The sequence below is a fragment of the Gastrolobium bilobum genome, unplaced genomic scaffold (genome assembly GCF_033153095.1).
Source record: "Gastrolobium bilobum isolate Gb01-03AN ecotype WA unplaced genomic scaffold, APGP_CSIRO_Gbil_v1 utg20292, whole genome shotgun sequence".
NCBI lineage: Eukaryota > Viridiplantae > Streptophyta > Magnoliopsida > Fabales > Fabaceae > Gastrolobium > Gastrolobium bilobum.
The window spans coordinates 185,020-196,040 of NW_026897798.1; the positions used below are offsets into that span (position 1 = coordinate 185,020).

Below are 11,021 nucleotides of genomic sequence, written 5' to 3' on the forward strand. Positions count from 1 at the left end.
ATATCCCAAAACCCCATATCCGGATATCCAATATCCGGATATCTGTTCGACAAATATCCGGATATTTCACGACAGAATGCAGTTTCTGCATTTTCGTGAAGATATCCCTTAAAGGTTCCTTTTTTACCGATTTTAAACACCTAATCATGCATTTCTAGGCGTGTTCAACATTACCCAACAACAAGTTATCATCTTTTAGTCAGTAGATGCATCAAGGTACCATTTTTAAGCATTTAAACTCAAGTTAAAGGTTGGTACACATACTCCAGCTCAAAACAGAAGGAAAGGTTTCCCTTTGGAGCTCACAATCAGTCTCAAGCTACTGTCACAAGAGGATGCACGAAAATGTACAAGAAGTAGGTCTTTCACTCAACAAGAAGACACCTTGGAGCATCAAAATGCCAACAAAAGGTCACACCCCTCAAGAACAGAAAACACAGCTGTTCAAACTCCCTCACATAGGTTCTCTAACTCAGAAACAGTACCACAATGTAGTCCCAAGGCCAACCTTCACCCTCACCAAGTGTTTAAATGGAAGAACAAGCATCAAAGGTGAATGCTTGCTCAAGAAATGGAGAAGGAAGCCTAAGAACACTATTTCTGGTCAGCCTCCAAGAAAAACCATGCAGCAAAGTAGTTATCTAGGGTTGTGTGCCCCTTAAAAGCCATCTATATAGACACTTACTCATTAAACACGCAATATTAGCTTTAATTGCTACGCTTAGTATTTTAATCCCAAACTTTAGATTCTGAAACTACACATTTTTCCAAGAATTATCATATTTTTCTTTTAATTTTCTGAGCACCTTTCTGGTACGCGCTTTTCAAAGCCAGTACCGGTTTCTAGCACCAGTTCTCATTATTTGGACTTGAAACTCGTTTTACAAGTCCTACATATTATTCTAGTAATTATCATGCACTTACTTTAATTTTCTGGGATACTTTTTCGGTACGCATTTATACCGACTAGCAAAACCGGTATCTGCACTTTTCTTCCGAAAAGCGACTTTCAGCATTCTTAATCACTTACCATAATTATTAAAGCCTCTTAATAATTATTAGGGTCAATTATGGAATCATTTCCTAATTTTTCATAATTAATTAATTAAATACCTTAATTAACGGTGCGGGTTCTACAATACCTAGTTGGCCCAACACCGGTATCCACTCATTCAGCCCATACTCTCTTAGGAATCTATTTGGGAATATTTAACTGATCACTTTAATTTACCCAATATATATAAATAGCACAATATAATTATTAATATAATATGTGACCCACAATAATTATTAGAAAATATAATTTCCTAACATCAACCAATTAGATTAGATTTTTATAAAATATTATATAATAAATACTCAATCAGAAGCATTATAACCAACAGGTAGGGTTGGTCTAGTGGTAAGTCTTCCGAGTATCTAATCATTTATCCCGAGTTCGATTTCCACAAATGGAAATTATCTTACACAGGTTAACATAAATTGGTTTAACTTCAAAACTAGTACGAGTTTATAGAACAAGAGGCCAGTAAAACACATAATAAGGATAATACCATTATATGAGCTAATCAAATGTGTTTTCATTGATATTATCAATATCTTATATGATTTTATTTTATTTTGTTATGGACTCATATATAAGGCCCATCTACTGATAAGCCCAACAAGGAGCAATCCAAATATAAATCAGTTACAGTTAAGGAAAGGTATTCAATCAAAGATACCAATCCTAATACGACAACATAATATATGGGCTTGGGCCATTCGCAATAGCATTGAAGGTCCAACACTCAATACCCACGGGTAAACTTTATAAATTAGAGGTAAAACCTACAGGTACGCATGATCTATCTCTTACTATTATGTTGTCACCAAGGAAGCACCGACACCTGAAAAAACAGGAAGAGTCGGGTCCGACACGCCGACACGCTCCGACACGGTGTCGGACACGTTGACTATTTTTCCGACACGTTGACTATTCCGACACGCGAATTTGACCGTGTCCGACACGGTCAAATGGCATTTTCGTAAAAAACATGATATTTTAAAAAAAATTAAATATTTTAGAAAAATTAAATATATTTATAAAATTAAATATTATTAAGGATTTGGGAAAGTAAAAAATGTACGGCTCGGTGTGCTTCTTCTCTCTTCTGGCTTTGTGTTCTTTGCCCATTTTCCATCTCTCTCTCGCCGACAACTTAACGGCTCGCGGTGCCATTTCTGCGTCGTCGATTTCCCTCTTCGCCGGCGCTGAACCAGGAAATCCCTCTTCGCCGGTGCTTCTTTCTCTTACACTAAATAGGTATTTTCATTTCTTTCAGTTCCTATTCCGTTTCATTTTGAGATGTGTAAATTAAATTGAACGGGTTTCTTTCAGTTCCTATTCTGTTTCATTTTATCTTTAGTTTGATTTTCGAAACCGATCTTTGTTTTACTCGCCATTGCTTCGCCCTAATTTAAGTGATTTTTTTCCAAAGCAGACCTAAAATCAAAGTGGTGGTCTCTCTGATCTCTCTCCGTCGTCGCATCTCCAGCTCTCCCTGTCGTCCGTCGTGTCTCTGTTGCTGAGTTCTAGGCGGCCTCTCACTGGTCCGTCGTGTCTCTGATCTCTGTTCACTGGTCTGAGTTCTACTGTAAAGACGTTTTCTTTTGGGTCATATAAACCTTGCTTTTGTTCTCTGTTCTGTTTCTGTTATTATGGTTGTTCTAGGATGATTACTTTTCTCCTTTCTTGAAATTATTTACTTTCTCCTGATGAATTCTTTGATAAATAAGTGATTACTTAAATTATGATAAATTCGAAACCGTGCAATATGAAGTGTTTTATCGAATTGTATCTTATGGCTTTGGTTCACATCCATTTTATGTCAAGAATATTTTTTAATATTTGACTTTTTCACTGTTTTATTTTCTTATGATAGTGTTTTTCTTATCGTTTACTTCTTTATTGTTGAGATATATTGTGTGGCCTAGCTTTTTACTGTAGTTTAAGCTATTGCTTTGTATTATTGAGATGGATTACGGGAAAGATTTGGTTTTAGGTATATTCTGTTGTGATTGGCTCTGATTACTTATGTATCTTGTGGCTTTCTCCATGTAGTATTTTGCTCTTTATATGATTCTAGTTTCAGAAATAGTGATATAGATCAAGGTTTCATGTATTAATTTCCAGATTTAATGTAGTATTATGTGTGGATTTTTATAGTTTGGAGCAAGAAAAGAGGATCTTCATTATGCACTCTACTTGTTTGATAACTTGTATTCATGAGAGGAATGAAAGTAAATTTCAAATTTACTTGGTCTTTACTTTGCATTCATGATTCTGAGATCCTCTTATATAGTTTTTTACTCTGTTGTGTTATCTGACTTACTAAGCACTAGAAATGAAATTATGAGTTCGGGATTTTTTATATGCTCTTCCCCACTCTTTTTTCTTTCGTTTTATTTTTGTTCAGCCTTGAAATTGAGATTTATTAATGCTTTCAAAATACTACATGCTTTTGAACTGATGGAATTTGATTTTATATAATTATTTTGTTCATAGTGTTTAATTTTATTTTTTTTAGAATGGATTCAAGTATTGCAAGTAGTGGAGATGATGAATTTCTAAGGAAGCCATTATGGAAATATGTTACCAAAGTAGGCACCACAACGGAAGCAGGAGGGAATTTATCTTGGAAATGCAATTTTTGTGAAAAGGATTTTAAAAGTTCGTATACTAGAATAAGGGCTCATTTGCTTAAACTAGCAGGTAAAGGAATTGCAAAATGTTTACGTGTGCAGACACAAGACTTGCTAGAGATGGAGAAATTAGAACAAGAAACTATTGAGAGATTGAAGAGTAATGCACCCAAAAATGTGCCTTTACCCCCTTCTAGTTTTTCCATAGAATCAAACTCGAAAAAAAGAAGAAGCGGAAGTGAGGGTGGAAGTTCATCTAGAAATCCCATTGAGAGGGCATTCAATGTTGGGGCGCGAGAAGAATTGAACCACTTGATTGCTAGGATGTTTTATTCAGCAGGATTGCCATTCAGTTTAGCAAGGAACCCATACTTTCAAGCAGCCTTCACTTTTGCAGCGGATAATAATATTGGAGGTTATTTGCCACCAGGATATAATTCATTGCGAACCACTCTTTTGCAGAAAGAGAAGGAAAATATTGATAGGTTGTGTGCACCTATTCGAGCTGGGTGGAAAAACAAGGGTGTTAGTATTGTGAGTGATGGATGAAGTGATTCACAAAGGAGGCCACTTATTAATTTCATGGCAGTATCTGATGGTGAAGCTATGTTTTTGAAATCAGTTGATTGTTCAGGAGAGACTAAGGATAGGCATTTTATTAGGATGTTGTTAAAAGAAGTAATTCAAGAAGTTGGGCATGAAAAAGTGGTTCAAGTAATCACAGATAATGCTGCAAATTGTAAGGGAGCAGGGCATCTTATTGAGCAAGAATTTCCATCTATTACTTGGACACCATGTGTTGTTCACACACTGAATTTAGCTGTGAAAAATATTTGTTCTGCAAAAAATGTGGAGAATAATCAAATAGCATATGAGGAATGTAGTTGGATTTCTGATATTGTTGGAGATGTTTCTGCAATAAAGAACTTCATAATGAATCATTCTATGAGACTGTCAATGTTTAATGAGTTTGTGGGATTGAAGTTGCTTTCTATAGCTGAAACCCGCTTTGCTTCCATGATTGTGATGCTAAAGAGGTTCAAATTGATAAAATATGGTCTCCAAAATATGGTAATCAGTGAAAAATGGAGTTTGTATAAAGATGATAATCTAGGACGGGCAAGAATGGTTAAAGATAAGATTTTGGATGATCTTTGGTGGGATTCAATTGATTATATACTTGCTTTCACTGCTCCTATTTATAATATGATCAGGATTTGTGACACTGATAAACCTTGTCTTCATTTGATTTATGATATGTGGGATGACATGATTGTAAAAGTGAAGAAAGCTATATACTTTCATGAATTGAAGAGGATGGATGAGACCTCAACTTTTTATGAGGTGGTGCATGGCATTCTTGTGGATCGTTGGACCAAACATTCAACTCCACTTCATTCTTTGGCACATGCTTTGAATCCCAAGTAAGCTTTTAATTATGAATGAATTGAATACTTCTCTTATTTGATATAATTTGTTTAATTGTTTTTCTTTTTTTTTCTTTCAGATACTATAGTGAACAATGGCTTAATGATGATCCTAGTCGAGTTCCTCCACACCAGGATTTAGAGATTAATCAAGAAAGACAAAAATGCTTAAAAAGATACTTTCCTAACTTGGAGGACCGAAATAAAATAAATTTGGAGTATGTGGACTTTGCTAGTATGAGTGGAGGTTTTAGAGATTATGACGCCATGCAAAATCGATATTCTATGGAGCCTAAAGCTTGGTGGGTGCTTCATGGTGCTTGTTCACCTATGCTTCAAAAGATAGCATTGCGACTTGTTGCACAACCTTCTTCTTCATCCTGTGCTGAACGTAATTGGAGTACTTATTCTTTTGTGCATTCTGTAAGAAGGAATAAGATGACTCCAAAACGTCTTGAAGACTTGGTTTATATACATAGCAACCTTAGGCTCTTATCAAGAAAGACTTCACAATATACACAAGGGGATAATAGAATGTGGGACATTGCTGGAGATACATTTGATACATTTGAAGATGTTGGAATTCTTGAAGTTGCTACTCTTTCACTTGATGAGCCAGAGATGGAGTCAAATGTTATTCTAGATGAAAATGTTCCATGAAGGTAATCTATAATCTCCATGTTTTATGTTTTTTGTATGGATATGCTATTATTTTTGCTTTAGATCAATGTAATATGGTATTGTGGAAATGATTTTTTTTTGTTAAATTGATGGATATTATTAGTTTAGTTTTATTTTTTTGTTAAATTATTGAATATTAAATGAAATATACACTATATAAATTAAAAATATTATTTAATATTAAAACGTGTCGGAACGTGTTGAAATTCATATTTTTTTAAGATTGACGTGTCGGAGTGTCGTGTCGTGTCGTGTCGCGTGTCGCGTGTCGAGTCGGTGCTACATAGGTTGTCACTGCGCACACTGATAAGTCTCCAATTTATTATGTATTAAGGGTTAATATGAGCATGATATTGATTGAAAAGTAATTAAAAATTATGAGAATTATAATTAAAGTGTTATTTTATTCTTAATAATATTCTCACAAAAATTCTTATATTTTGCAGTAATTTTCAGCTCAACACAGAGATAAATTGGAGAGCTCAAGTGGATTTGCTTTGCATTTCTGAATCATATAATTCATTGAAGATCTTATTGAATCTTCACTTGAATATTTTCAAGGAAAGTTTTCCTTTAAATATAAAAGGGAATATTTTAAGGATTTGACTAAAGATATGATTGGAGATTCTATTGAAGATTCCATTGAAGATATTATGGGAAATTAAAAGATATGGTTTCATCACTATAAAAAGGAAACTCTTGTAAACACAAAGGAGGCTAGCACATTCAGAGAGAGAAGGAGACAAAAATGAGAGATGTAGATTTTCAGAGAGAAAAGCTTGAAGGAGATTGAGCAACATTGATTCTTCTTCTTCTTCATGACTTCTTTTATTTCTTTTTATTTCTTTATTTTGTTTAAGCCAACTATGTCTGGCTAATTTTCTTTTGTAGTTGGGATTATGGATCCGACATGAATTCTATTTGTAGTTTAAATTTGTTTCTTTAATAAATTGTTTCAATTATTTGTGTTTTACCTTGTATGAATTTCTATACCCTTGTATGAATTGATCACTCTTATAGGAATTTGAGAGTTAGGGCTCACAATAGATATATTGAGTTTTAATCCTGACAAGGGTAAAATACCAATTCTTGCATGATCTAGACATAGACTTGCTTGGGTTGCAAACTTAATAATTCATCACAAATAATGCTTAATCTATAAGGGATCACTAAGACATTAGGATTCTAATAGGGTTAAAGGGTTAAAGTCACTAAGACATTAGGATTTAACTAATTATTTTTAGAAGATGAATTGTTTGAGATAAGTGAGATGAATTATTATTGAAATTAATTTAAACTACTTAACTGAGGATAGGAGGTGAAATAATTCACAGCTACAACTTCCGTTATTGAATTCTTAATTCAAGTTTTAATTCTTTGCGTTCTTGTCTGAGTTTGATTTTAATTGCAATTGTTTTTATTTTTTATTTTAATTAAAAATTACTCTTCCCTACATCCATTGATCTGTCCAAATTAGAGGGAATAGTGAGAATAGTACTTGGTGCAATTAATCCTCGTGGGAACGATATCTTACTCACACTTTATTACTTGAACCGATCGGTATATACTTGTCGTAATCGAAACAAACACACATCCCTTTGGCAAAGCCATTTCTTGTCCTTCTGTGCACAGAGATCTGCTTGACTGAAGGGTATCTAATCCATAGATACCTTAGAGATGGCACCTAGATCTAAAAGCAACATACTAGCTTTATTGGGCTAGACATCTCTGTCTCTAAGACAGAACACTGGCGTCGTCTGTGAGGAAACAATAAATTCGTTATTCCCACAATCATAGTCAACAATGGCGGTTCGTACAAGAAGTAGTAGCCAACATCCAAACCTTCAATTGGATCTTGTATTGGAAGAAGTAAATCAACCTCAAAATCAACCAGAAAATGAGGTTGATTATGATGCAATCCATATGAGTGATGACGTCTCGGACACTGCCTCAACACCAGCTCCTCAAAATCGAGTTGTGGATCCTCCTCCCCTGAATCCTGCAGATGCGACTGCCCACATTGCACTTGCAGCAGATCCAGATTCTCATCTTGCCCAGAAAATTTTTGCTGTGATCGTATGGCGAATGGAGGATATGGAGAACCGTAACAACCTCCAGTGACAGGAGGATTTTAGAAGAATTCAAGAAGAAAATATGAGAAGAATGGAAGAGATGGAGCAACGCTTAATGCAGGCGAGGGGATTAGGACGAGATGGAGTTCAGATCTGAGATGAAAGGGAAATCACAAGAGAAAACCTTCAGCTCCGTGGTGACAATAACCAGAAAGATTATTCCAACAATGATAAATTTTCAGAAGCTAAGTTCGACTGTAATGTGATTAGCGAAGCTCTTGGCGGAGGTGGAGATACTATAAGTGTAAGGAGAAAGTATCTCAGAGAAGTACTTTCAGTCAGAGATTGACTGAAGTTCAAGGAAGATCTCGGTAAACCAGACCCTCCTCTACTTTATTTCACTAAAGAAGACATGCAAGGTGTGTTATCGGGACACGAAGATGGCCTGGTTATTACAAGAACCTTGGTGAATTGCCGGGTTAAAAAAATCTTCATAGATATCGGCAACTATACATATATCATCCTTTGGGATGCTTTCAAAAGAATGAATCTGGATGCAGAAGATCTCAAGCCCTGTAAGATTACCCTGATAGCCTTTAATGGGGAAAATACACCTCCTAAAGGCTACATAGACCTCAGATTGACTCTAGGAACGAAAGAAGAATTCAAATCAGAGCGAGTAAGATTCATTCTTGCCGACTTCCCCTCTCCATACAATGTGATCCTAGGAAAACCAACCATGCATAAATGGGACATACTTGTAAGAACCTGCACCGTTAATTAAGGAAATTAATTAATTAATTATGTTAAATTACGAAATGATTCCATAATTGACCCTAATAATTATTAAGAGGCTTTAATAATTATGATAAGTGATTAAGAATGCTGAAAGTCTCTTTTCGGAAGAAAAGTGCAGATACCAGTTATGCTAGTCGGTATAAATGCGTACCAAAAAAGTATCCCGGAAAATAATAATAAGTGCATGATAATTACTAGAATAATATGTAGGACTTGTAAAATGAGTTTCAAGTCAATATAATAAGAACTGGTGCCAGAAACTGATACTGGCTATGAAAAGCGCGTACCGGAAAGGTGTTCCAAAAAATATTATAAAAATATGATAATTCTTGTAAAATTGAGTAGGTTAAGAATTAAAAGTTTGGGATTTAAATGCTAAGCGTAGCAATTAAAGTTGATACTGTGTGTTTATTGAGTAAGTGGCTATAAATACCCTTTGTATGGGCACAAAACCCTAGAATCAGATTTCCTACGTGACTCACTTGGTGGCTGAGGGTTGGCTACTGTTCCATTGCCTCTTTTCACCATTTTTGGAGCTCAAGTTGTCACCTTTGTTTGGGTTCTTCATCCTTGAGCTTGCTTACACTTGAGAGTTATCCTTGTGAGGGTGGGAGGGTGCATTTTCTGAGTCTTAGCCACTGTTTGAGTCAGTCTTGAGGGCTGAGCTTGGAGGTTGAGTAGTGGAAGCCTTGGTCTTGCCATTGTGAGCTTAAAGCGCAACCATTGTGAAGAAAAGAACCATCTTGTTGTGCATTTTCGTACACCTTCTTAGTCAGAATTGTGAGGAGCCATTGGTGAGCTCCAAGAGCACTTCACCCTCTGTTTTAAGCCTTGGGGTGAGTTGCCTAACCTTGGTTCTTGAGTTTTGATGATTAAAAGAGGTGTCTTTGCATGAAAATGAGTTAGACATGTAACCAACTGATAGTTGAACCTAAAATTGATTAAAGATGCATGCTTGGAAGTTACATTGGATTAAAAATGGGACCTTTGAAGGATATCTTCGCGAAAATGCAGAAACTGCATTCTGTCGCGAAATATTCGGATATTTGCCCGTGAAATATCCGGATATTGATATCCGGATATGGATATCCGGATATTTGATATCCGGATATGGATATCCGGATATTTGATATCCGGATATGGGGATCTGGATATCCGGATATTGTCAGTGAGATATCCGGATATTGTATATCTGGATATTGACAGTAAGATATCCGGATATTCTGGGATTTCGTAGAACAGTTGCTGTGATGTGTGTACAGTAGGCTATTGGGGGTTTGTGGACCCTAGATTGATGAAGTTGAACTTCTGTTTGAATTGAACTAAGTCAGAATCTTGTGATTAAGGGCTTATGGCTTGTGTGAAGCCTTAAGACGTAAAATGTAATGAGAAGGCGTGGTCTTAATATTATATGCTTTTGGTGCATGTTTATTGATTTATTATTGGTCCATATCATATTGTGATATGTTGTGTGTTGGACTTGAGTTGTGAGAACTCTTGGCTTTGGATAGTGAGCTTGCAAGGTAAGCTTTCGTGTCCTCGGTTTAGCCATGTTGTGATTCCACCATGTCCCATGGGGGTATGGTTATATGCATGATGTGTTACATGCTTTTGATGTTTTGGAAATGCTGTTGAGCTGTTATATGCTAGTGCCTTTATGATATGCATGTGGTGTTCCACCTATACGGTAAGCCTGAGTATGTGGTACATACAAGATGGTGAGGCTGTGGGTGAGGTGCAAGCGGTGTTCCTTGTACTACATGTAGGTATAGACGTATTCCTGCATTTCTCTGGCCAGTCGAATAGTGATAAACACACATGGCATGAATATCTGTTGCACTGCATAGTTTTGGAACTGATATTGATATAAATTCTTTTAGAACTTATATTGCACATGTAAGTGAGCTTGGGGTGGAAGATCCTTGAGGACCCCTTGTCTTACTGAGATTTCTTGTTTAGAGATCTCACCCCACGTTTGGGGAATGCTTATTTCAGGTTCGGGTAATGTTGAGACCTCAGGCGGCAGGAGCCGGAGCTGAGTTAGATATTGATGATATTATATGTTGACTTGTTGGATTCTGGATATGCATGCTGCTTTTATGCTTTGAGCTTCATTTTATGTTTATGATTATCTTGTTGAGACGCTGTTGATTTGGTGAACATGGGGATTGTCCATGACACATAGGCTAGTTATGTCTTAGTTTGATTTGGAGTTGTAATAAAGTATCAGGATATTGTCCGGACTACGTGATGTAGATCTGTGATTTAGATACTCACTTTATTTATATATTGAGGTATTTCAGTAGATGTCTTATTGCAATTTACATACAGGCGATATTTTATGAAATTGATTAAGTAA

At 35.8% G+C, this 11,021-nt stretch overlaps 1 protein-coding gene across 1 annotated transcript; it reads left to right on the forward strand.

Annotated features, from left to right (window-relative positions):
* The first annotated feature begins 4,266 nt into the window (after positions 1–4,266).
* LOC133310406 (uncharacterized) lies at positions 4,267–5,771 on the forward strand. Its single transcript, XM_061511338.1, has 2 exons — positions 4,267–5,108; positions 5,192–5,771. The coding sequence occupies exons 1-2, from the start codon at positions 4,267–4,269 to the stop codon at positions 5,769–5,771; spliced, it is 1,422 nt and encodes a 473-aa protein (XP_061367322.1).
* The last annotated feature ends 5,250 nt before the right edge of the window (positions 5,772–11,021 follow it).